We start from the raw sequence: 25,902 nt of genomic DNA, 5'->3' as shown, positions 1-25,902 counted from the left end.
TCTGCTCCGGCCCTAAAACTTTTCAAAAAATGACCCTTTCAGATGGATAATTTATTAAAAAAAATATCAGAATTAGTTTCTAGATATAGACATTAAAAAAGTATATTTTTAAAAGATATAAAAATAAATGACAAAATTAAAACTACCCATATTCTAAAGAAATCTTTTCTCAATTATTTTTCTCAATTTGTTCCTCTAAAGTATACCAAAGGTTTTTTTTCCAGTACCAAATTAAACATGCCTAAAAGATCAAAACTCAAGAGGCACTCCGTAAACGAGTGTACGCATTTTTAAATTTGCACCCACAATAGAACAAAATGTTTGTTGTTAATCATTTTTGCATGGAAAATGTTTTAAAATCAATCATACATGATGTACTGCAAAAAAAGAAAATTAATATAGTACCAGAAAAAAAGTTGTAAGTGGTTGGACTGCAAAAATAATCGCAAAGAAACAGAAAAAACGCCCAGAAAAATTGATTGGTGAGAAGTATGGTGTTTAAAAATGTAGCTAAGCCAAAAATATCAATATTTCCCAGCGGTATATATTCAAAAATATGAACGAAAAGACGAGCATTCGATATCCTAAAAAAACTAAAGCGCCAAAAAGAACATTAGCTCAGAAAGCTGCTGTGCATCCAAAGTGCCATAAATTTGTTGCACTTTTGTGATAATTGACGACGAATCAAATTTTCCTTTGTGCAACACAGAGCTTTCTGACAAAGCAGCATATTATACTTCTGATCCCAACGCAACTCCTAATGAGGTCAAGCTCAAAAAGAAAAATAAGTATGACCCAAAATTATTAGCTCAGATGGCCTTGTTAGAAAGGAGTTTCAAACCATTAAATTTTTCCTTTGGTTCAAGCATTCAACAAGGATGTGTACTTTTCCAAATGCCTGGTTAAATTTAAGAAGTTCACCAACAAGGTTCATAAAAACGATGATATTGTGTTCTGGCCTGATCTAGCCTCCGCACTATTCAAACAAAATGCAAGATTACCTAAAGGACAAAAGTTATGGAACAAATGCTGAGAGACATGAACCCTGCTAATGTGCCCGAAATATGTCCGATTGAGGGTTTTTGAACTGAAATTAAAAGATTGGGGTATTCAGACTAGTGACGGGCCCAGAATTTTTTAGTGATTGAGAGAGCTTCCAGACAAATAATGAGGCTTTGCAAACAATTGGGATGATTGGAGGTTGGGATCGAAAAAGCCCTTTGACTTCAATGCGAGGGGCAATAAGCTGATAAAATATTTTTTTGTACAATTCTCAGCTGACTTATATTCATTCATAAACTTTAAGTTTTATAGTATAATTTCTTAGCTTTCAAAAATTATGACCAAATAAAATTTGTTACCCCCTTAAATTGAGGGGATTCAAACTTCATATGGTCATAAGTTTTGAACGCTGAGAGATAATACTATGAAACTTAAAGTTTATCAATGAATTTAAGTCTAGTTGAGAGCAGTACATAAAATATTTTATCAACTTGTTGTCCCTCACGTTTGTGATGTGAGGGGGAATGAAGTTATAGGGCTTTTTTGTTTCCTGCCTCCAATCAACGCAGTTTTCTAAAAAGCCTCATTATTTGGCATAAGTATAAACATAAAAATGTTTTGAGTTTGTTCCATGTCTGGAAATTAACTTAAACATTAAAAAACCCTGGATCCGTCACTTTTCCAGACAGTTAGCAAGTTAAAAATCTCTCCGTGATTTAAAAAATTGAATAGAGAGTATTGTATGAAAAAAATCGCATACATAGGCTTAGAGCAAGTACCTCTGCAAAAGTTGCCAATGTTCGGTAAAATGGTCTGATAAAAAATTATTTTTATCTTACTTTGTGAAATGCAAACTTTTTCTTAATTTGCTTTTTAAATTTAAAAAATTAACAACTACGTTTAAAAAAAATTATTTTCAAGGATTGTCCGGAAATTTAGTTGTAACATGTTACAACTAATAAATATATATATATATATATATATATATATATATATATATATATATATATATATATATATATATATATATATATATATATATATATATATATATATATATATATATATATGTAGAACTATCTGGCTTTTGGAATATATAAATATTTTGATTTAAAAAAATGATAAACATGAATAATTTTAACTTTTAAACAACCCTCTCAAAAGATCAATGTACCCCAAACTATGGGGTACTATGATCTCCGACTTGGGGCACATTGATCTTATATGCGTAATATTATCTAAACGTTTAACACTTCTATAACTAAATCTTGTAAATAATTTAGTCAAAGGGTAATATTGTATAACATATAATACATCTAAATTTTTTAATTATTTTTTAAATATAGCAGTTAAACCCACTAGTCTAATTTTTAATTAAAAAATGTATAAATCACAGCAGCTATAAGCTACCCGCTTTATATACGTTTAAAACTTTACAACAACTTGAAATTTACAAGAACTGAAATATAAAGACTGAAATAAGAATACAACTTTTAAGTTTACAAAACTTGTTAAAAGTACAATATTTTGATTAAGAATATTTCATCATTTTTGAAAGTCAAGTTGTGAAGCAGCTTTTGGTTTACATTGTTTTTAATTCCTAAGCAAGTAATTCTTAGTTTCTTTCTTATCTTTTGTGGAGACTTTTTGTTGATTTTTGGTTTGCTTCAAAATTTTCTTTTCTTTTGACAAACAAATTTCATTTCTGACAGGAGTATCAGTCAAGATCCTTGTTTTAAACTGCCTACTTTTAACATTTTTTTTTCTGGCAGATGCTTTTGGGTAAGGTTTTAAAACCTCAGGTGAGATTATAGAAGCAACACTTGTTGACACTTTGTTTAAAATACTTGTTTCAATATTTACTATAGTTATTTCAGACTCTATGTGATTAACATGTGCTGGTATCATTTCAGATTCCATGTTGTTGACAGGAGTCATAGTAACTGTATCTGGAGCAGCTCTATCTGTAACTGATGATGGTAAATATTCGTCATCTTTGAAAATTTCAGAATTGAATGGTTCAATGCCAGCTACTCTAAATTCTGTCTGTATATTAGATGGTGAGAAAGCTTTTGTATACGGTTCTCGAACTATTGAAACAATATCATAAATGGTCATTGGTCTTGGGTTTGAAACCATCCAATTATCACATGCAGAATTGTAAAACCTTTTCAATGGTCCAAAAACAGTTCTATCTAATGGCTGCAATTTATGGCTGCAATGGGGAGGAAAACTTATCATTGTATTTCCGTGTTGAATTGCAAGCTCCAAGCCTTTAACAGAAATATGACTTTCATGACTGTCGAGAAGTAACAAAACTGGAGATTCCTGAGAGCAGTTTGAATATTTAACAAAATGTTTAATCCATTCTATGAAAATTTCTGAATTCATCCAACCAGAAGGATTTGCGAATCCCACACATCCAGGAGGTCCTTCCTTAATCATGTAATCATGAAACTTTACCCTAGGAAAAATAAACAATGGAGGAATGGAATTTCCAATAGCATTAGAGGCACAACATGCAGTTACCAATGTTCCTCGTTCTGCAGATGTGATTCTTCCAACTTGTTTGCTTCCTCTACCAGCTAAAACCTTTACCGGCTTTTGAACGGTTGTTAAACCAGTTTCATCAACATTATATATACAGTTAGGATTATATTTATATCGATTTCTTACCGTTTTAAGATTTTGAAAAAACTCTCTTACAGTGTGTTTGTTAAAAGCTGTTGATCGAGCGAAGCTCGTTGCTTCAGGTGTTCGTAGAGACAACTCTGGTTGTCTTTTCATAAAACCTTGCAACCAATCAATGTCTGCAATTTTATTTTTGATCCATCATGATGGGCATATCTTATTGTTTTTTAAAGCAAATTAATATGCCAATAATCGCGTTGACCTAGTTGAAAGGCCATAGTTCATTTTTGATGCAATTAGTAAATAACTTGATAAACTTTTTTCATCTTCTGCTGTAAAAACTTGTCTATTGTTGTAGTTAGGCTTAAAAGCTTCATTTGGATTAAGCCTCTTTTTACGACAATATCTTTTTAAAGTCATTCTATCTATGTTAAACTGACGTGCTACAACATTCAGTTGTGTTCCTTCTAAAACTTTATTAACAGCTACTTTCATTGTTTCACTTGGTATAGCAACTTTATTTGTTTTTTTAATTCTATTTCTAACCATTTTAAGATCTGTAAAAAAATATATCAATAAAAACATATGTTTTTAATAAATGCTAATATTTAACATAATAATATTATGTTAAATACTTTTTAATTATTATGTTAAATATTATTCTTTTGATATTATAAAATAATAGTATTATTATTACTAGCTTATAACGTAAGTAGATTTAAAAAATGAAATGCTAAAAGCTATTGTTTGTTTATATATAGTTTTTTTTTAAATTACAAATACAATTCCATTCGTTTAACTGTATTGCTTATAAACAAATATATATATATATATTGCTTATAAACAAATATATATATATATATATATATATATATATATATATATATATATATATATATATATATATATATATATATATATATATATATATAGTACCGCGCTCGACTTGTTTCTCCGCCCAGCAACCTTGTTCGTCAAGGTTCGTGTTTCGGAGATATAGAGTAGAGAGAGGATATAACCACAAGTAGCCTTCTCATCTAGTGGCCTTTTCGGCATTGGGGAGGTAAATTAAAAAAAAAAATATATGTATATATATACGTATATACAAAATATATCTATATATATATATATACATATATATATATATATTTGTATATATATGTGTGTGTGTATATATATGTATATAATGTATATATATGTATATATATGTATATATATGTATATATATGTAAATATATGTAAATATATTAAAATAATTGACTTTTTTTTCATTTTTAGAGCAGTTTATTAGAGTTCTTAAAAAAAAGTATCAAATACAATAACAAAATATCATATACATTTTCTTACAAACGATTGCAAGAGAAAAAGATGGGAAATACGCGTTTTAAATAGATACAATAGTGTGGAAAAAGTTTATATCATTTCTTTTTTAAAACATCAACTTTGCAATGCTGTCTTAATTATGACACTACTCTTAAAAGCCAGAGTATATATAATCTTTAACATAAAAATAACTTACTTGCCAGAATATAGTCATTATTGCCTGTTCCGAGTAAAAACGTTTTGTAAAAATCATTTTTTTTTACATTTGTAAAATTAAATTATGGTTTGAATCAATTATAGGAAAATATACTACACGTGGTTTTTTCAACACAATTTTGTGATAAAAAGTTTATGCAAGCATATGTAGTTCGCACGCAACGTCAATCTAACGTCGAATTTATGATGAATTATATAGGACAATATCGACCAACTGAATCTAACCTTGTAATAACGTTCATTACACTAGAGTTATTTTTTATTTGAATTACAACGTTTTTTTAACGTTTGGTACAATAACGTTGTTTTTATTATCAAAGTTACAATAACGTTGGCTGCACTAACGTAATTTTTTAAAGGAGTTATAATAGCTTTACTTACATTATTTTTAATTGATATTCTTTTTTTTTTTTGACATAGAGTTTGTCTTTAAGTTAGCACGATTAATATTTATGTGGTTAAAAAATGCATAAACAATTCTTTTAGTGCAATCATATTTTTGAATATATTGTTTTGAAAAAAAATTATAATCTTAATTTAAATTTAATGGTTTTAACTTTCCACCAAAACAAGGTAAACCTAATTATATTTCAATTCTTTTTATAAAATATTATTATATATTAGTAAATATTTTGTTGGTCTGATTGTAATTAGTATGATTTATATTTTAAATTATACTTAATCAGTATGAATTATTTTCCATCAAAATTGGAACTTTGTATTAACGTTGGTTACACTAAGGCACTTTTTTATAGGAGATAGAACGTTGTAATAGTTATACTAACGTTAATTTTCGAGAATATTTCAATATTTCGGTAAATATATTTGCGATTACAATACATGCATACATTATTTCTCGAGCTATCAAATTTTTTAAATATTTAAATATCAAAAAATAAATAATAAATTATCATAAAGGGCTTTGACTTACAAAACAAAGTGAGCAAAGTAATTTGAATACAATTAAATTATTTTTTGCAGATATTATTAAACATGTTGCTATTCAGTACAAACAAAATGGCACTGAATAGATACAAGCGTAGTTAAAAGTGCGTTAAACTTATTAGCATGCGATCGGGGATCGAGTCATGGCAAATGCCAACATTTACTTAAAGTAAATGTTGCTTTTGCACCGAAATCACAAAGTTGGTCAACGTTGTAGAATCTAGCGTTATAACTTTGGATAACATAACATTGAAAAATCAAACGTTATTCAACTTTTCTGTTTTTAATGTTAATTCTACATTAATACAATCTAAATAACAACGTTGTTTATACTTGTTCAAATGCTGGCGTGACCACTTGGTACATGTTTATTTGAAAAACTATAAATACAACTCTCTGTCAAATCGAAGTTTACCAACTATGAGTGCAGTTTCATTTAAAATCCATATATTCAAATTTTAACTTGTTGAACAAAACCTATAACTTGTGCCATTAAACACAAGTATAAACAAATTTTAAACACAAGTATAAACAAGTTTAAAAACTTGTTGATCAAGTTTTGATTTTTAATTAAAATAGTTTAACAAATTTGTACTTAAAAAATTAAAATTTTTTGTTGTTATTCAAATTTTGTATTCTTTTAATAAATCAATCAATATCAATTGTTACATATATATAAATATATTTATATATATATATACATATATATCATGGCCTACTATATTCACGGCCGTATATCTTACATTTTTGAGGGGGAAATTAAGAGGCCGGTTTTGAAAGTTTTATACACAAAGTACGCTTAAATATTATATTTAAAAATATTTTTCTTCACTTATCTTCATTTACCAACTTTTAAAGAACTTATATTAAAAATGGTCAACAAATGTGCTGCACCAAAATGTACATCGGGATACTTAAGCAACAAACACAAACAAATTGCATCTTTTCATTTTCCAACAGACCAAAACTTAAATCAACTTTGGATAAAATTTGTTAATCGTTCAGATTGGACTCCAACAAAACATTCTGTTTTATGTGAACTTCATTTTGAAGATAAATATATAATTAGAGGTGATAAATCCACCCTGAATTGGCTTTTAAAACCTGTTCCTTCTAAGTATCCTTGTGAACTTTTGCAAAAAAAATCATCTTTACCAGTTTTAAAAACTTCTCGAAGTCCTCCTAAATTGAGAATATTCCAAAAAGATCAGTTAGAAATGTTCAAAAAAAATGATACCATTACAAATGTACATAATTTGAATGAGGCAGTAGCACCACCAGGGTTTCAATTTAAACGATTTGAAAAAGGTGTTGTATTTTATAATATAGTATTTAATGAACAGACATATTTTCCAACTATATTAGAATCAATAACAGTTGATGTAGACCTAAATGTACGTTTGCAATACAAAGGAACGCCACTTCCATTACCGAGTTGGTTTGTTAAAGGACATAATGCAAAACTTAATAAAATTAGTATGCTAGAAAATTTTCCTTCGTATATGAGAAACTACACATTAGAAAATCATGACACTATTTTAGATGAAATTAAAGATAGAGAGCTTTATCAGCCACAAGGCAGGCCACCATACTCAGCAGAGATGATTCGATATGCATTACTTTTACGATATACATCTTTTCAGGCATACAAACTACTACTTAAAAAGCTCCCTTTACCATCAATATCATTATTAAATAAAGTTCAACAAGGAGGTATCGATTCTATAAAGGCTTTAAAACTTCTACGTGAAAAAGGAAAAATTTCTCCTGATTGTATTATGATGATAGATGAAATGTATTTACAAAAAGCAGCACAATATCAAGGAGGAGAGTATGTTGGTGCTGACAAAGAAGGTAACTTGTACAAAGGAATTGTCGCATTCATGATAATAGGACTAAAAGAATCTATTCCTTTTATTGTTCAAGCAATTCCAGAAATCACATTCTCTGGAAATTGGCTATCACGAAAAATTGCTGACAACCTTAAAAATCTAATAGATGCAGGGTTCACTGTGCGTGGTATAGTTACAGACAATCATTCCACTAACGTTAATGCATTCTCATCATTAGTTGCAATGTTCAAGTCTGAATCAAAATATTTTATTATTCACCCACAGAATCATGGAAAGAAGACATATTTGTTTTATGATAGTGTGCATTTAGTCAAAAACCTTAGAAATAATTTATTAAATGGTAAAAAATTTGTTTTTCCAGACTTTAAATACCATAATGCATATATCAATATTGATTGTCCATCAGGGTATATTAGTTGGGATGATTTATTTAAGATTTACCATAATGATAATGATCTGAAAGGTAAAATTAGAAAAGCTCCAAAGCTCACATATGAGGCATTACATCCTGGAAATAATAAACAAAGTGCTCCACTTGCATTAGCAATTATACATGAAACTACAATTGCAGCTTCAAAAAGCTATTATCCAAATAGAAAAGATGTTTCAAATTTTTTAACTATTTTTAACACTTGGTGGACAATTGCTAATTCTAAACAAAGGTTTTCACCAAATATTATTGGCAATGCTATTGTATTAGGAGACAATAAAATGATATTTTACCAAGCTCTGGCTGATTGGATCAATCAGTGGTCTCTTTCACCTGCATTCACCCTCACAACTCAAACTGCTTCAGCATTTATAAATACCTTACGTGCTCAAGCACTGCTTGTTGAGGAGCTCTTGAATGATGGATATGATTATGTGATGACAGCTCGTTTACAAAGTGATCCAATTGAGAGACGTTTCTCACAATACAGGCAAATGAGTGGGGGAAGATTTCTTGTAAGTTTAAGAGAAGTTTTAAATTCAGAAAGAATTTTGTCATGTCGTTCTTTAATTAAGGAGCATATAAACTTCTGGGAAGAAAATCTATTACCAGATATTCATCCTTCCTTGACAATACTTGATGAACTGTTTGAAAATCGAATAGAAGAAATTATGGAAAGTTCCCTTGATTATAATAGTCAAGAAGTGGCAATAACTATAGCAGGCTATGTTGCAAAAAAATTGTCAAAAAGGTCTAAATGCGAAAACTGCAAAGCATGTTTGAAAGCTGGAGACATTGATCTTGAAAATAATTCTTATCTATCTCTATTGTCACGTGGTGGACTATTTGTTCCATCCAAACAGCTTGCAGAATTTGTTTGTAGTGTATTTGCTATTTTGGATTTAATTGAGAATGAAATTTTATCTCTATCAATTCCAGTCATTAAATCATCAACATATCTGTTACATAAATATGCACCAAAAAGCAAATTTGTTTGTGAAAATCATGAAAGTTGGGGAATCACGTTTTCAACAAAAATTCTTGTTAATGTATTTTTTAATAACAAACAAAAACTATCGAAAGATTTGGTTTCCAATAATAACTTAAAAACATTTAAAAAGAGGCAAAGAAAAAAGTGAAATCAAAATTGCTAATATGTCAGTTGCATTTGTTTATATAGTTTAATAAAATTTACCTTTTGTTTGATTTCTTTAAACTACTTCTTGACATTTGTTTTAAAGCGTTAAAATATACATGAATACAGATATATATTATAAATAAATATAATATACATAGTTATAAATGTATGTTGATTTGAATAATTTCTGTGACAATTCTCCAACAAATATTACACAAATGTCTTTAAATCTTTGATATCTATTTTATCTTAAAAGGTATATGTAACAAAAATAAATGCCGCTTTTACATAGAAGATCTTTAAGGTAAAAATTAATAGAGCTGCTTTTTAAAAATATAATATTCTTTGCAGCCATTTTTTCAATAAAAATCGGCCTCTTAATTTCCCCCTCACAAATGTAAGATATACGGCCGTGAATATAGTAGGCCATGATATATATATATAAATATATATATATATATATATATATATATATATATATATATTATATATATATATATATATATATATTTCTTAAATATTTCGTTACATTTCAAGGTTGTTTACAAATAGTAAGATTACTAACATTAAATAAACACCTTATGAAAATGATTAAAATAATAATCTAATAATAAAAATTGACAAAACTGACAAAAGGTAACAATTGGCATATAAACGACTATTGCTACAAAAATTATAAAGATTTAGTAAATATATTTATCATATTTCTTCATATTAATCATAGTTCTTTTAATATAATTACCAAAATATATTGCAAATATTATGAGCAAATAAATAAAATATAAATAGAAAAACACTGAGAAATCAAAACAAAACAAAAATTACAACAAACTTTACAAACAAAACAAAAAATTAAGTTAAACACTTTTAGCAAAAAACAACAAAAAAAAACAAAACGTAAGATAAAAAGTAAAAGCATCAATAAGTAAAGAAAAAAATAATAAAACACGATAGAATAAAACAAATATGATAAATTGCTAAAATGAGAATAAAAACAAACAATATATAACAAATTTTATATATCGCTATTTAAAAATAAACAACAATTAAAAAATAAAACAATAAATGAAAACAAATAATAAGTAAAACTTTATACGCTAAACATTTGAAGAAAAAAAAATTGTTACAACAAGATCACATAACAACATAACTAAAAAATAAATCGTAAATAAATAATCTTCAGAAATATATGAAAGAAAACTAAAGAACTACTTGAAAAAATAAAAAAATCTTGGTTTGCCTCCTTTATCTTTGCTATTTTCCAATGTTTAAACTTTTATTTTGTTTTAATTTCCATATTTTTTTTTTTTTTCTTTATTAATTAACTGTTTTTTAATTTCTTATTTTTAACCTTTTAATTCATTTTCTTTTTATTAACCTTTATATATTCTTTCGATAAATTTAACCTCTATATACTTTATATTCTTGTATTTTAGAAATTTGAAAATTTTATATCAACAAACTTATATTATAATTAAAAACAATTTTAGTGAAGAAAAAATTAAACTAAATAAATATTTACCCTGCTCCATTTGTATTAAAATTGAAAGTATAATTGCTATTTTTTATATTTGAAACAACATTAAAGGGTTTAATGAATACAATAAGCTTTGCGCTACCAACAACGAAGCGTGTATAAGACATTGCAAATTGAGTCGTTACATTAATATAACCAACCTTAAAAAATATGTGTATATATGTGTTTATATATATATATATATATATATATATATATATATATATATATATATATATATATATATATATATATATATATATATATATATATATATATATATATATGTATGTATGTATGTATATATATATATATATATATATATATATATATTTATATATATATATATATATATATATATATATGTATGTATATATATATATATATATATATATATATATATATATATATATATATATATATATATATATATATATATATATTTAGTAAAAAATGTTAATAAAAAATGTCATATATTTTCTAATAAATTATAAAAAAGCTTTTATTTAAGTTGTTTTATAATTTTTAATTAACTTTGTTTCATTTAAATTCCAAGTTGATCTATTTTTGAGAGCTTTTTTACAATATTAGCAACCCGTTGAATGATGAAAGTCTTAAACAACTCTTTTGACTTTTTTTATTCCAAAGTTTTGGAATCCATTTTTGTTTTGTTTATCTACATCAATAGTCACATTATGGGGTATGCTAAGTCATTTAAAGAAAACTGTTTCTTTTAGAGCAAACCAAATAAAACCTTTAATAATTACCACGGTTTTTGAATTGTTATGTGTGTTGTTTATTGTATTTCACAGTCACAGGTGATGACTAAAACTACAATTTTTGTCCACACTTGTTTGGTTATATCAAACTGTTAAATTAAATGCCTATATAAAGGAAAAATAATTTGAAATGAGCTAAGTTCTGGTGTACAAACAGAAACGTAATAACATAAAAAAGAAATAATTATATTCAATATTAAATAGTTAATGATTACACAAGTTGATACTATCAAAGTTTTATGAGTATTTTGAAACGGTAAATCAATTTTCAAAATAATTTTGAAAATATTAATTTATATTCCGTTCTACATGTTCTTTCCTTGCAATGAGCTGTTTGTCTGCTAAAATTCATTCGTTCTTTTGTATACTCCTTTAGTTGGAATTCTTGAAGTGGAGGACCTTTAATGCAGATAAACATCAATGATCGTGTATTTTTACTGACAATAGGCTAGGTAAATCTGTGCAGATGATATTGACGATTGAAAAACCTTTTACACAATCTGCATTGGTCACAGTTATGGTTATTGATCAAGAACAAAAACATTTAAACCTTAGAAATTCAAATTGTTCCAATCTTTGGAATAAATAAATAAAAGAAGCGGAGAGATATTTTTGACAATTAAAATATCAAAAACATGTACTTAAACTCAAGATACTCCTGTTTTGTTGAAAAAGAAATCATCAAATAGATATTTGCATAATCTTGTAAGCAGAGTTTCCAAAAAATCTTTTTTATTTGCATCATTTTAATCATATCTTGGCGATGAGCATGGTTTAAGGTATTGCACTGAATGGATTTTTATTAACAGATATATGCGTGACTTACAACTTATTAGCAGCTTCTGATGAAGGTGGCATGATAAATAAAAGCTTGAATTCTGTTTTCTGATATATTTACATTGTGGAAAATATCCTTTTCAATGGCCAGCTTGACTTCTTAAACTTTTGAACCTTTCTCCAAATTTTTACCCTTCAAAGATAGATATGAGATGAAAGATAACGTGAATTGCTTTTGCGAGTGTCACATTTTTTATTCTTAGAATAAAAAATGTGACATTTTTTATTCTGAAATTGATTTGGTTTCTTCCAATGCATCAAACATTTATACCGGGTTTTTAAAAATATTAGGCGCACGCAAGTTTCTGTGCAAACCTTCTAAACTTGGCTTGTTTATTTGAGTTTCATGTTGGATAAAGTGAAGTATTTATAAAATGGAAATGTTAAGCTTCAAAGTTGTGCAACACTATTAGAGCATTAAACTTCTGCGGATCAATGAAATTAGGATGATCAGTATAAGGTCTGTTGTTTTTTTTAGCAATAAAGTGTGCCGTTCTATATTTACCGTTAGTTGTTTCTAAGTATGCTTCTCTTCATAAGAGGTCGAGGGTGCTAAACTGAGTGATTGTTGAAGCACCGATAATTAAGAATTCTTTAGAATACTAAATGATTGTTAAGGTTGTAAAAATGAAGAACTCGTTTCTATCGTGCTGATAAAAAAAATTACATAAAATGACGCATGATTTGTATCTCAGCCAGGCGCAACCTGCAGTTTGGGGAGTGAAGGTCCAGGAAAAAAAAATATAACAACTTTGCTGTTTATGTTTTGAAGTCATTTAAATTTACGGAAACGGTGTTGTATGTTTTATTTAAAAAATATAATGGTAATAAATAAGAATAAAAATAGACAATACAATAGACAATATTCTTTTTTTTAAATGTATTTAATATTAACAAAAACAACAACAACAAAATTTCAATAAATACAAAAACTGACAACAAATACGTATTGGCGGTAATAAACACACACTTATACACAAAAAAGTATTAACAAAAAAAACTTTAGTCAACGCAATTTTAAAAGGTTTAGTTAATGTGATTTAAAAGAAGATAAGTTTTTCCTTGCAGAGCCTTAAACTAAACCAAAACTAACAACAGCTGTTTAACTTCAATAAAAAAATTCTCATTGACAAAAAAAAACCCTCAAAAATGTATATATATTAATTTTAGGAGCACTAAGAAATCCTTACGGTCTTACCACTGCGCTCCACGGATAAGCATTTAATTGGAAATTTGTGGAAGTTCACTCCTTCCTTACCGTTGTCGCATAATATGTCCAGAGGTGGGTTTAGACCCACGGATCATTTGTTTCTAAGGCAAGTGCGCTACCACTGTGCCTCAACTGATCAATATATATATATATATATATATATATATATATATATATATATATATATATATATATATATATATATATATATATATATATATATAATCCCTTATTATTATTGTTTTATTAAATTTCTGCATAAATAAAATTATTATTATTTCTATTTTATCCAAGTCTTTAAATCTTTTTAAGCTTTATTACTATTATTATTACTGTTATTATTACTATTAATTTAGCTTTGCTTTAGATGTCATAATAATGTTAATAATAATGTTATATATGTATATATATATATATATATATATATATATATATATATATATATATATATATATATATATATATATATATATATATATATATATATATATATATATATATATATATATATATATATAATATTTTATAGTTGCATAATAATGATAGTTGCAACAAGTTAAAAACATATATATTTCACATATTTTAGTTGGTAATTCTTTAAATAAGTTAAGCATGGAATTAATGTCGCAAATACGTTTGAACAAGAATTAATACACCTTTAATAAGTATAACGTGACGCATGTCATTCATTAATGTGTGATGATGCTGTGATGCATTCTTTCAATAAAAAAAAATGTTTATTTGAGGGTCAGGATAAGGGTTATGGTTAATTTTCAATTAAAGAACCTGACCCTTGTCTTAAACAAATTCAGACCAGCCATGATCTAAAGTCTGACTTATCATGATTCTTATTGACCCATAATCATTACACCCTCAATTGATTGAGGGGGAGAGCAAATTTAAGAGAACCAATTGGAAATTTAGGGCTCTTTTTTCAAATTTAACTTTAAGTATTAAAAAATTTTTTATTATATTTAGAGGCGCTACTGAAAGGTCTTCGGGGGCTTTGAACCCATTAGCCACGACACTGCCTTTATGACCCTTAACCTTGTACTCACTTAATTAACTTTTTTATTTATTATAAGGTGCGTTGTTTCAGACGTAATTGTGACAAGCGCAAAAAAGATGTAATAAATAATTTTTAAATTTAACGCCGCTTAACTGAAGGATTATTAACCATAATATTTAATAATCAAGGGCGATTAGCAGGTTTGAAAGTAGGAGCAGTGACAGTTTGGTGAAAATGACAATCTGGAAAAAGAGAGACAAATGAAGAACTGAGACCAATTTTACTAGAGGAAAAGAATGAATTGGAAGTCCAAGAATCTCAGGGAAATTAAAATCACCGGCAATGATGAAGCCACTGTATTTTTTGTTCGATACTAAAGTTTTGGCATGAAAATCAGCACTTAAAATCTCTGATATGGATTTGATACCGGATGATGGAGGTCTATAAATGCAGCCTAGGAGCAGAGTTTCATTCAGAAGCTTTAGTTTGACCCATAATTATTCTGAATAGCAACGAATAAAATCTTTGTGTAGTAGGGATTCCTCTATTTGGTTTGAGATGGTTTTATTGTTTGTGTATATAGCTACACCTCCTTCGGTCTGGTTGCGACGGTCTAAACGATAGAGGTCGTAGTTCGCAAGATAGTGAGTTGATTGGTCATTGAACCATGTCTCGGTGATAAAAGTAATGTCAAAAGAGTTGTTTTCTATAAGTATGGACAGTTCGATGAGTTTATTGGATTGAGGGAGATTGCATTAGTGTAGAAGCATAATAGATTAAGTAATTTAATAAAAGAGCTGGCCTTGTAAAAGAATGTTGAACTAGTGAGATGCTGAGAGCGACTGAAAGGCTTCAGCAGCTGATTTCCATTTGAGGAATGGGTTCCTTTCTCTTCCATTGATGTTGACTGTTTTGGATGTGTCAATGCATTTGATTTTTTCGCTGCAGATGAAAAATCAAAAGGGTTTGTCAACTAAATCTTTTGCAAATGATTCTGCATTTTTATAGCACGTGTTTTTGTTGGAGAGAAGTACGGTCTGGGCGAATGTAGAAAGATTTTAATTCGTCTATTGAGGCAAGTCGCTTTTCATTAAATAAAATATAGTTGCGGTCCTCATTCGAGTCAAACTCAATGATGATCAATTCATTTGGTTCAGCTATTGTAATTATGCTGGTTGTAATTATGCTGGTATTGTAATTATGCTGCTATTGTAATTATGCTGGTGGTATTGTTAACCTTTTTTATAAAATGCCCAATAACTTATAAAGCAACATTATGGCTGAGTTTTTTGAGCATACTTTGAACTGAAACTCGCCTCTGACTATTGCCAGTGGATTTTGGAAGACCGTCAACTATAGCTCTTTTTGACTTTGTTTCTACAATTTTAGCATTTTTATTGACTGCTGTGATAACTGCTTTATTGGCTTTTGAACATGCTTGATTCGCTTGCTCAGATAAGAGTTATGGTCAAGCTCGGAGATGCAGCTAAATGGTTACCTTGACCTAGACCATGCCAGTTGGCTGCTAGAGCTGCAAGTTAGTTGGTTGAATAAGGTGAGCTCATTATCACTAATGATTTATAAATTGCTCAATCTGATCTTTTATATTTGATAAGAGGGCTAACACTCTGAATAACAGTGGATTAACTCTTGGTCGAGAATATTTTGAACTTATTAGTTTGATTAGTTTGAACAATTATTTTGAAATAATTTGAATAATAATTACAAGAAATTTTATTTGTTAGCGGTACAAAATAATATTACTAATTTTAAGTTTTTTTTATACTATATATATATATATATATATATATATATATATATATATATATATATATATATATATATATATATATATATATATATTTATATATATATATATATATATTTATATATATATATATATATTTATATATATTCAAATATATAAGTGTTTTTATATAGAATTTTGTTGCTAAAAATTCAAAGCAATCATAAGTATTTTTGGATATAATATTAAATCATTTTAATGTTATATTATTGTTTTTATTAAGCTATTAATTAAGATAGTTATGCTGAGAAGTTGTGAAGGTATTTCTTAAAAGTATAAACAGATTGAATTACTTTTGAGTCCTTAATAAAAAAAGGGGGAGGGAGGGGGGATGCTGACATTTAATAATTTTTGGAAATTTTTCCCACCCACCCCAAGCTTATTAAGATCCCCCTTCTATTAATTTTTGGTTGTTTTCAACAAAAACTTTATATCTTGAATAAAAAAAAAAATCATAAAATATTGTCCTTTCTTTGAGAAAAACAGAAAATATTTATTTCAGCCACTGATTGAAACAAAAACTTTCAGTGTAAATAGGCTTAAAAAATTGTCGACCTAGTAAATCTCGACTTGTTGCAAATGAGCTTAGGTTTGTGTTTCACCAAAGTATAAAACTTATATCAGCATATTAAATTCTTTTAAAATTATAATAAAAAACCTGTTAGAAAATGCGCATTTGACAACAAGTCACGCTAGAATTAAAGAGTTGATTTTAATTAATATGCTTGTTTTGTCAAAAGTATTGGTTTTGATTTATTAACTGAAGTTTTTAGAAAAATACTTAAATTGTAACATAATAAAATGGATAAAAATGGGAAAAGTTAGTTTTTTGATAATCTTACGACACAGTTGGAAATCAGGGTTGAATCGGGTGACGACGCTATTGATATTGCTACTATCTTAGACCTACCCTAGATACCTAAATGGTATCAAAAAAAGCGCGGTTTAAGTATTTCTATGTTTTATAATGAAATTCAACTTGAGGGAACGAATTTGAAATAAATGCAATTTTAGATAAAAAGTTTGAACATATGCCTCCAAATTGCACCCTACCAGAGAAAAGAACTTTAGATTTGCAATTAAAATTTGAAATTACTGCGTACACCGAAGAGAAAGCAATGGGACGCTCAAATTGTTCTATTTTCTACTGGAAGAACAAACGTAACATTTATCTTTTATTATCTAAAGTTGCTCTTAATCTTCTTGATGTGCAAGCTACAATTTATTCATCAGAAAGAGATAACTCTGAGGGAGGTGGGGTAATTGACAGTAAACGCAATACCCTTTCTGAGCAAACAGCGGAACAGTTAATTTGGGCTAAAAGTAACAAAATGGGCTTACTCAAATGACATACAAATTGTGTAATTGTTTATTGTAAAAATGAAGAGATAAAAAACTTAAACATAAATTTCCTTACACAAGGGATTTGATTTGTTATTTTGTAAAAATTGCTCTCTATTAAGTATTTCGAAAAACAAGCGGTAGAAATGTTTATTAAGCACAGATTTCTTTTTTGAAGAATTATTGCAGCTGAGAGAAAGCGACTTTTTTAAGTAACCTTGTATACATGAAACTATAGTTAGTTTTATTTAGCTAATAAATATGTTAATAAGTTTTTAATATGAAGGTACGTTGATTTTATTGTTTAGTTACAATTTGTCGAAATATTTTTAGGATTGTTTTAGTTTTTTTCTCATGCTTTTTACTTTCAGAATGGTTTTAAACTACTTTATCTCTACTGCAATAGAGGTGCGTACAATTTTTAATTGGAATTAGGTATAGATACATAAAAGTTATATTCTCCTTATCACAAAGCTTTACACAAAGTCTTTCCTTACATGCATAACTTAATTCTACTGTGACTTATTTTTATTTCTACTTTGAAAGCAATTTGTTTGTTCAAAAGCTGCAAAGTATGATTTTAAAACGTCAATGCTAAAAGAAATTATTGTGTCAACAGTAGATAAAAATGACACTAGAAATGTTTTGTGCAAGTTTAAATAGTCTCTTGAAAAACCATAGCATCAACTGTCAGGCTCCTTAAATTACTTGAAAAAAATACATTTGTTGCAATCTATAAAAAGTTCAAGAGCGGTGGAAGAGTTTAAAGTTAAGCTAAGAGATCTTGACTATTTTAAAAGGCTGGTATGAAGAATGTTAATAGGCATTATTATACAATATATTATAAAATTTATTATAAACTAGATGCTTATTAACGTTCAAAATATTCCATGTTTTAAAAGTATCAGGAAACTTCATCTTGACTTCCCAGAACACGAAGTAAAATATACAATTTATGCAATTTATTATGTGCTATGTTTACTGTTTAGAAAACATTCCGACTTTGTAAATTTTTATTAAATATTATAGTTGTTGTTTTTAACATATTGAATATTAACTTGATCAAGGAGACAATACACACTAAAAATTAAAGGTAGAAATTTTTAGTTAAGGTAGGATAGGTGATATACCCTTAGTAAGGTACAATTTTCTACCTTATAAGGTAGAAAATTATACCTTTAAGTTAGAAAATTGTATGACAAATAATTGTTTTTAATATAATTTTCTACCCTAAAAGGTAGAAAATTATACCTTACTAAGGGTATATCACATATCTTACCCTAAGGTAGAAATTTCTACCTTTTTTTTTTATTGTGTACTCTTGTGAAGGTTACTGGCCTTAATAGTGCTGTAATGACAATAAAAACAAATTCAAATGAACCAAAGTAAAAAACTCCAAAAAAATTTAAAAGTTTTAACTAGCTTAATAAAATTTTTTTATAACTATTTTTTCTTTTATAAATTTTTTTAAGTTATTATTCAAAACTAAAGACTGTAATGAGGAATGTACATCAAAGTTGAATGTGAGCGGTGGTAAGTCTGTAAGACAAATTATGAATAAAGATGAGCTTACTAGATCTACAAAGAATAAAAATCAATCAGGATTAAAATCAAGCCACGCAAACTAACGTATTATCAAGATATAAAGCTTGTAAAACAAAGAAAAGAAAATCCTCGTTTGACTGTTGTCGATATCTACGTATAAATGAGTCAACAATGGTCAAAAAATTTTTTCAGTGACGAAAGCAAATCTATAGTGTTCAGATCAGATAGAATCAGGTATGATTGACGTCAGGGTTACAAGTAGGTACAAGATATGATCCAGTAGGTACAAGATATGATCCAGTAAGTACAAGAGACAGGATGTTTTAGCCGAGATGGAGCTGGTCCGCTCCATAGAATTATTGAGACTACAAATCAAGAAAAGTACAAAGATATATGTAAGACTGTTATATTGCCTCATGCAAAGGATAAAATGCCTTGAGGATTAATATATAAACAGGATAACAATCTCAAACAGGCAGCCATTTCAGTTTTAGAGTTTTTTACAAAGACTAAAGTTAATGTTTTGAAGTGGCCATCCCATTCGTATGACTGATATCCAATTGAAGGTCTATGGAAACATGTTGACCGTCAAATAAAAGAAATCAAGTTTAAATCATGCTGATTTATTTAATAAAATTAAAGAAATATGGCACTCAATTCCCATTGCCGTTTGGATTCATTTAGTTGACTTAATGCCTCATAGATGCCAAGCCAATGTTGATTTTTAAGGATATCTTACAAAGCACAAAAGTGATATTGCTTTTATATAAATTTGTGATCAAATATAGTTGAAAAATTTGTCCTATTTAAAAAAAAGCACTTTGTCCTCAAAGTTTTGAACTTATCATAAATCGTTGATTTTATACCAATTTTAAAATGTTAATTAGATAATTATTTGTTCGAAACATAATTGTAAACTTGAAAACCTTTTGATTGGTATATAATATGTTGGCTTTAGAGAAGTATGTGCTGATAAATAAGTAAAACTCTTTTTTTTCTTGCCCGTCAAACCTTTGGACGCTACTTTATAATTTTGATTTTTTTTTTTCAAAATTATATCACAGTTGTATAATAATACAGCATACCCTGTCATTTGGAATTCAAATACCAATATTAAAAAAATAATATCAGTTATCAAAGTCCGTTCAAATTTATATTTAAATATTACAACGTATTTCAATATTACTTTTGGTGCATAAAAGTAAACAACATAACACCTAACTTATGAAATTATATAATAAAAACTAAAAAGTTTAAACAATTTAAACAAAACATACTTTATACAACAAAGTCAAGACAATAATTGAAATATTGAAATGTGTGTATTTACATTATATTATGCAACACGGTATTTTGTCTTTTTTTCTGACTTTTTCTGAGTTTTTATTAAATGTTATTTTTATTACATTTGTGTTTAATTCTAGCGTTATTTGTGAGCTTTCTAATATTTATTGAATAAATATGTCTTTGAAGCATCAGCAGCAGTGTATTACTGCACTCTGCTGCCGATGCTTCAGAAACGACTTTAACACAACGTTCAACAGCTTGAATGTGACATCAAACCCTGCGATAATAGATAACCGTTGATTTACAGGTAAATACTATTTTTCCAATAACTGCGTCAGAAAAGTCAAATGTTAAAGGAGGTTGTGTGATTTTAGTGTTTTGCCAATCGATGCAATCAGAACTGTCGTAGTTTGGTTCAAGAACAATAAGTTGTCTAATTCCGGTAATTGACAGTGACCTTGCTTTTAAAAATTCTGCGCAAACCTAAAAACGAACATGTTTTTGCTCAACCGTAATCATAATGATAGTTAATTATTTTACGTCACACCTTCTTCCGATCGATAACATTGGATATATTCACTGCTGTTACTAGTTCAAGTTCTTTATATACCACTAATGCTGCGGCTGCGGCGGATCTGTCAGAGAGGCAATGTCTGTCGCTTGCTCTTAACAATGCTAGCATTCTTCTTTGTAGTTCTGATGATGGTAATGCAGAAGATTTAAAAACATTAAAATCAGTGCCACGTGAGGATATATTATCATCAGTTTCATTTTTAGAAACTTTTTCTAATTTGCTCTCATCTTCAGTTTCAGAACTCTCACAATTAAATACTAAAATGCTGTTATTACATCGTTTGAATTTTCTGATACTTTTAAGTTCTTAAAACCATATCAGCTTTCTTCTTTTAATATTGTCTAATGTTTTTTGTTTTCACTTTGTTTTCTATGCCAATAAGCATTAGAAAATTTGTTTTCTGATCAATTAGAAGTACTTGTTCCGCAGTGGGGTTTTTACAGCAGTTTAAATCTTTAAAAGTGCTATTGCATGCTGAATGTCAAAAAATTTGTTTCTGAAGCATTTAGATTTTTCTTTGCACTTCTCCTTATACCTGTTATCATTATTTCCGATATTGATTGAATCAGTTTCTTATATTGGTTGTGGTAAGTTTGCTTTTGGTAAATTTTCTTTAAAACCTGCCAAAAGTATTTTCTGATATTTTTACATTAGCGTTTTCACAAAAATACAATCTTCGGTCAAATAGCAACCATAGCTATCAATTGAGCAGAGTAAAATCACAAGTGTCAAAATTCTCAATTATTAACCAAGGTCCGTCATTATGGAATCAATTAAAAAATTACAAAATAAAAGATTTGAAAAGCACTTCCTCTTTTAAACGACAAATGAAATTGCATCTCCTAAACTACTGATATATATGCGAGTATGTTTAAATATGTGTGTGTAAGTATGTTTGTATATGTGTTTGTGTATGTGAATGTGTACATATGAGGATGTATGTATGAGTTTTTATTCTTCACCTAGCATTTTTCAGAAAAAATATTTTATTGCAAATTTACTAAAGTCATATGGGCTTTAAATGTTATTAAATGTTATTGTAAATTATGTTATTGAGCTTTATTCTTCACGTAGTATTTTTCAGAAAAAATATTTTATTGTAAATTTACTAAAGCCATGTGGGCTTCAAATGTTATTGTAATGGGGCTCTATGAAAAGATTGTGGTGACACCAGTCATCCGTATCTTCTTTGAGCCCCTGTCTGTTTTATATATATTCTTTGTGTAACGTAAAAGTTTCATTGTAGTTTTATTATTTTATTTTTATATAAACAGACAAAAAAAAAAAAAAAAAAAAAAACCATCTTTTTGGTATTAATGTCCGAAGTTTGTAACAGTCTTTCAGAATAAGTAATATTTATATCCAAAAATTCCAATGAAGTCCGAAAAAATTTTTTTTTAATAATGTAAAAAATTAGTTTCCGGGTTAAAAGATTGCCAAAAGCTCATTTTAATTTTTTATACTTAATTTAACATAGCAAATAATTAATTTAAAAAAAACTCTAAAACTTACAGCAATAAAAAAAAAAAATTTAATGACATTTTGACCCCCTTTTCTTAGTAAAATAATAATGGAAAAAATAGAAAAACACACCTTAAAAGTTCTTGTTACATTTTGAAAAAAGTTCGACGCAGATTTTTGATATGCATTATACATTAATCCAACAGTCGCTCCATCATAATTTATTAATAACAAATCTGGTTTCATCATTAAAATTGAGGTTGAGAGATTCATATCCAAATTCATGTTTATAACTTTGAAAATGTAAGTATCAGTCTCAAATTTAACATAATAAATAGTAAGTATAGTAAAGGATCCGTAGCTGCCGCACTCGTAATTTGATTGGTTTAGCGAAAAAGGATCTCCTTAAAATAAAAGATTTTTATTTATAATTTAATAATTAATAATACTCTTTTTATTAAAAATCAGATAAACTTTCCATCTTATAATATATTATGAGTTATATTCTATTATAAACAAACAAAAGGTCTGCGTATCGTTATCGGTATATCAATATAAACCGATATTTTGAAACGATAACGATATCAAACTATATGAGTTTGTCTATGAAACGATAACTGACTTGAAAATTATTGGTTGAAACGCTAATGTTGGCTTTTTTTTATCGATTTATTGGAATACATAAAAATAACGGGAGATACCGATAAGTAATGAGATATAAAATAACGATATTTTTTACAATATTCAAATTTTTTTTTTAAAAAATGCCAAATTTTAGTTCAAATATATTATAAATCTTTAAGTCGAGTCAAGATGTCGTTTTGCCTATCTTTACCGATTTTACAAGTTAATCCTTCCGAATTGTATATATTATCTAGATGTCTAACTTCACAAAAATTCCGTAAGAAAAAGTGAAGCAAGATTATAAAGTTTTTAATGCCGCAGGCCATTTTATTTAAACTGAAAATACTTCCTTTTTTTTTGCTTTGATTTATTATTGCGTCATTTCAGGCAGGCAAAACAAACTTGGCTGTTAAAAACTTGCTTCACTGCGGAAGCACAGGTTAGACATCTGGTTAAACAAAGTTTTTAGCTGACATCCTATTTAATTGGTCTGGAAGGATCAATCATATCTATCATTGATCCTTCCAGACCAATTAAATAGGATGTCAGCTGAAAACTTTGTTGATCAACAAAAGTCAAAAATGTCGGGAATATTGTCTACAAGATGCAATTGTCGTGTTAATGTTTGTAAGGTAATAATGTATGTCGGTGTTAATGTGTGTAGGTGTTAACGCATGTAAGGTCTTCATGTATTTAATGTGTCAAAATGGCGCGGTTGTAAAACTGTATAAAAAGGAGTTGCAGTTTATAAATTAAATGATTCGCAGTCAGATGCGAAAAATAATACCATGTTCAAAAAGAAAACAGTGACTCTTTAGTGTCTCAAGGAAAGTATAAATAATTCCCCACAAAAAACATTAAAAAGGAAAGTAAAGGTTTTGTAAAAATAATCAAATTTTATCAATTTTGAAGGTAAGATATGATAAATTTTGTTTTATTTTATATGTTACATATAGTAGTATGTACGAAATGCCTATTTTTACTTTGTTATTAAACTTTTAAGTGAAATATGTTTAAACTTAGATAACAAAAATTATTATTGCAACAGGTTGTTCAAAGTTGTAAAAGAAAAGATAAAATTTTGAAAATATTAGGTTAATAATTTGATATTGTTGTAACACACCCTGTAAATATCCATGGCTAACATCACCCGAAAGGACCGAACAAATCCTTTTAGATGGGCATTATATAGACCTAGTGTGAACATTTAGAGCTGTTTTTGAAATCTTTTAACTACGTCCGAGCAATTTTTTTTATTTTTAAGTTATATAGAGAAAATAACCAAAATCCAAGATTTTCCAAAAAAATAAACAGCTCAAAATCATAAATTACAGTGATTTTTTTAAGTTGTAGGTATATAGAGATCATAATAAAATAATTTTAAGTCATTTCAAACATCCAAAAGTTTGTCAGAGCCATTTTTCTCACTTTAACGTTCTATGGTAAAATAACCACAAAGTGTAAAATTCCATAAAGTATATTTTCACAACTTGCTTGGTCTGGACAATATTTATGATAAAAAATAAACAGATTCTTACATATTGCAAACTTGAGACTAGAATTAAAAGCTTTCTTCACAAAATGCATAATCCAAAAACAGTTTTTAAATTTCTCAAAAAATTCTAAAATTTACAATTTCTAATTTTTTTTAGTCCAAAACATATATTTCTGAAAAAGTTGAGTTTGTAGGTGTTGTTTGTTACAGATGCTTGCTGTTATAGTCAACAACACAATTGAAGAGTTGTTTTCCATATTCTGGATGAGTTGGGATGCGCTTGTACCGCTCCCAGTGAACCTTGAATGCATTGATTTGGTTGCTTGTTCGCTGAAGATTCCGAGGGAGGTTTGATGTTTTTCTACAAATTCAGAAACATGGTAGAAAACAGCATGGACCTTAGGTGTCACCGATATTGGCAAGAATCTGAAAGAAGTTTTAAACTTCTGAATCGTTTCTTTATAATTTTCCTGCAGAGTTGTTCCAAAGCATGAAGTGACAACTTCTTTGAAATGTCTTAGAGTTTCAATGAAACCAAATGCTTGATAGGCACAAGCTTTTTCCGCCATTCTTTGGAGAATGTCAAGGTTTTGCAAAAGCTTATGACATTCATTGCCAGCAAAGTGTCCGCCATGGTATGGCTGGAGCTGAATGTGCAGCAAAGTTGGCCATTCTTTGGCACCAGGCCATAACTCAGAAAGATTCTTGAAAAGATTATTGACAATTCCAAGAAGAAGATGGAGTTCCATTGGTAGAATCACATCCAAAATGAGTGTTGAGTCATCCATTTTAATCAGTGGTGGATGGATTACATTGTCAAAATTTTTTGCTGATTTTGTATCTGATCCAGCTGCAACATAGGCTTCAAATCTCTCCTTG

The 25,902-nt window shown here is 28.0% G+C and overlaps 1 protein-coding gene across 1 annotated transcript in view; it reads right to left on the bottom strand.

Moving 5' to 3' along the window:
* LOC136080071 (uncharacterized) overlaps positions 1-25,902 on the bottom strand; it is a 112,716-nt gene that overhangs the window by 59,922 nt on the left and 26,892 nt on the right. Inside the window, exons 3-4 of the mRNA XM_065796684.1 lie at positions 23,037-23,308; positions 11,061-11,215 (exon numbers count right to left, since the gene is read on the bottom strand). Of these exons, the coding sequence (XP_065652756.1) occupies positions 11,061-11,215; positions 23,037-23,308 (427 nt within the window). The remainder of the gene's footprint in view (positions 1-11,060; positions 11,216-23,036; positions 23,309-25,902) is intronic.

This window comes from Hydra vulgaris, chromosome 05 (assembly GCF_038396675.1).
Source record: "Hydra vulgaris chromosome 05, alternate assembly HydraT2T_AEP".
Lineage (NCBI taxonomy): Eukaryota > Metazoa > Cnidaria > Hydrozoa > Anthoathecata > Hydridae > Hydra > Hydra vulgaris.
This window is presented reverse-complemented; position numbering and strand designations above follow the sequence as displayed.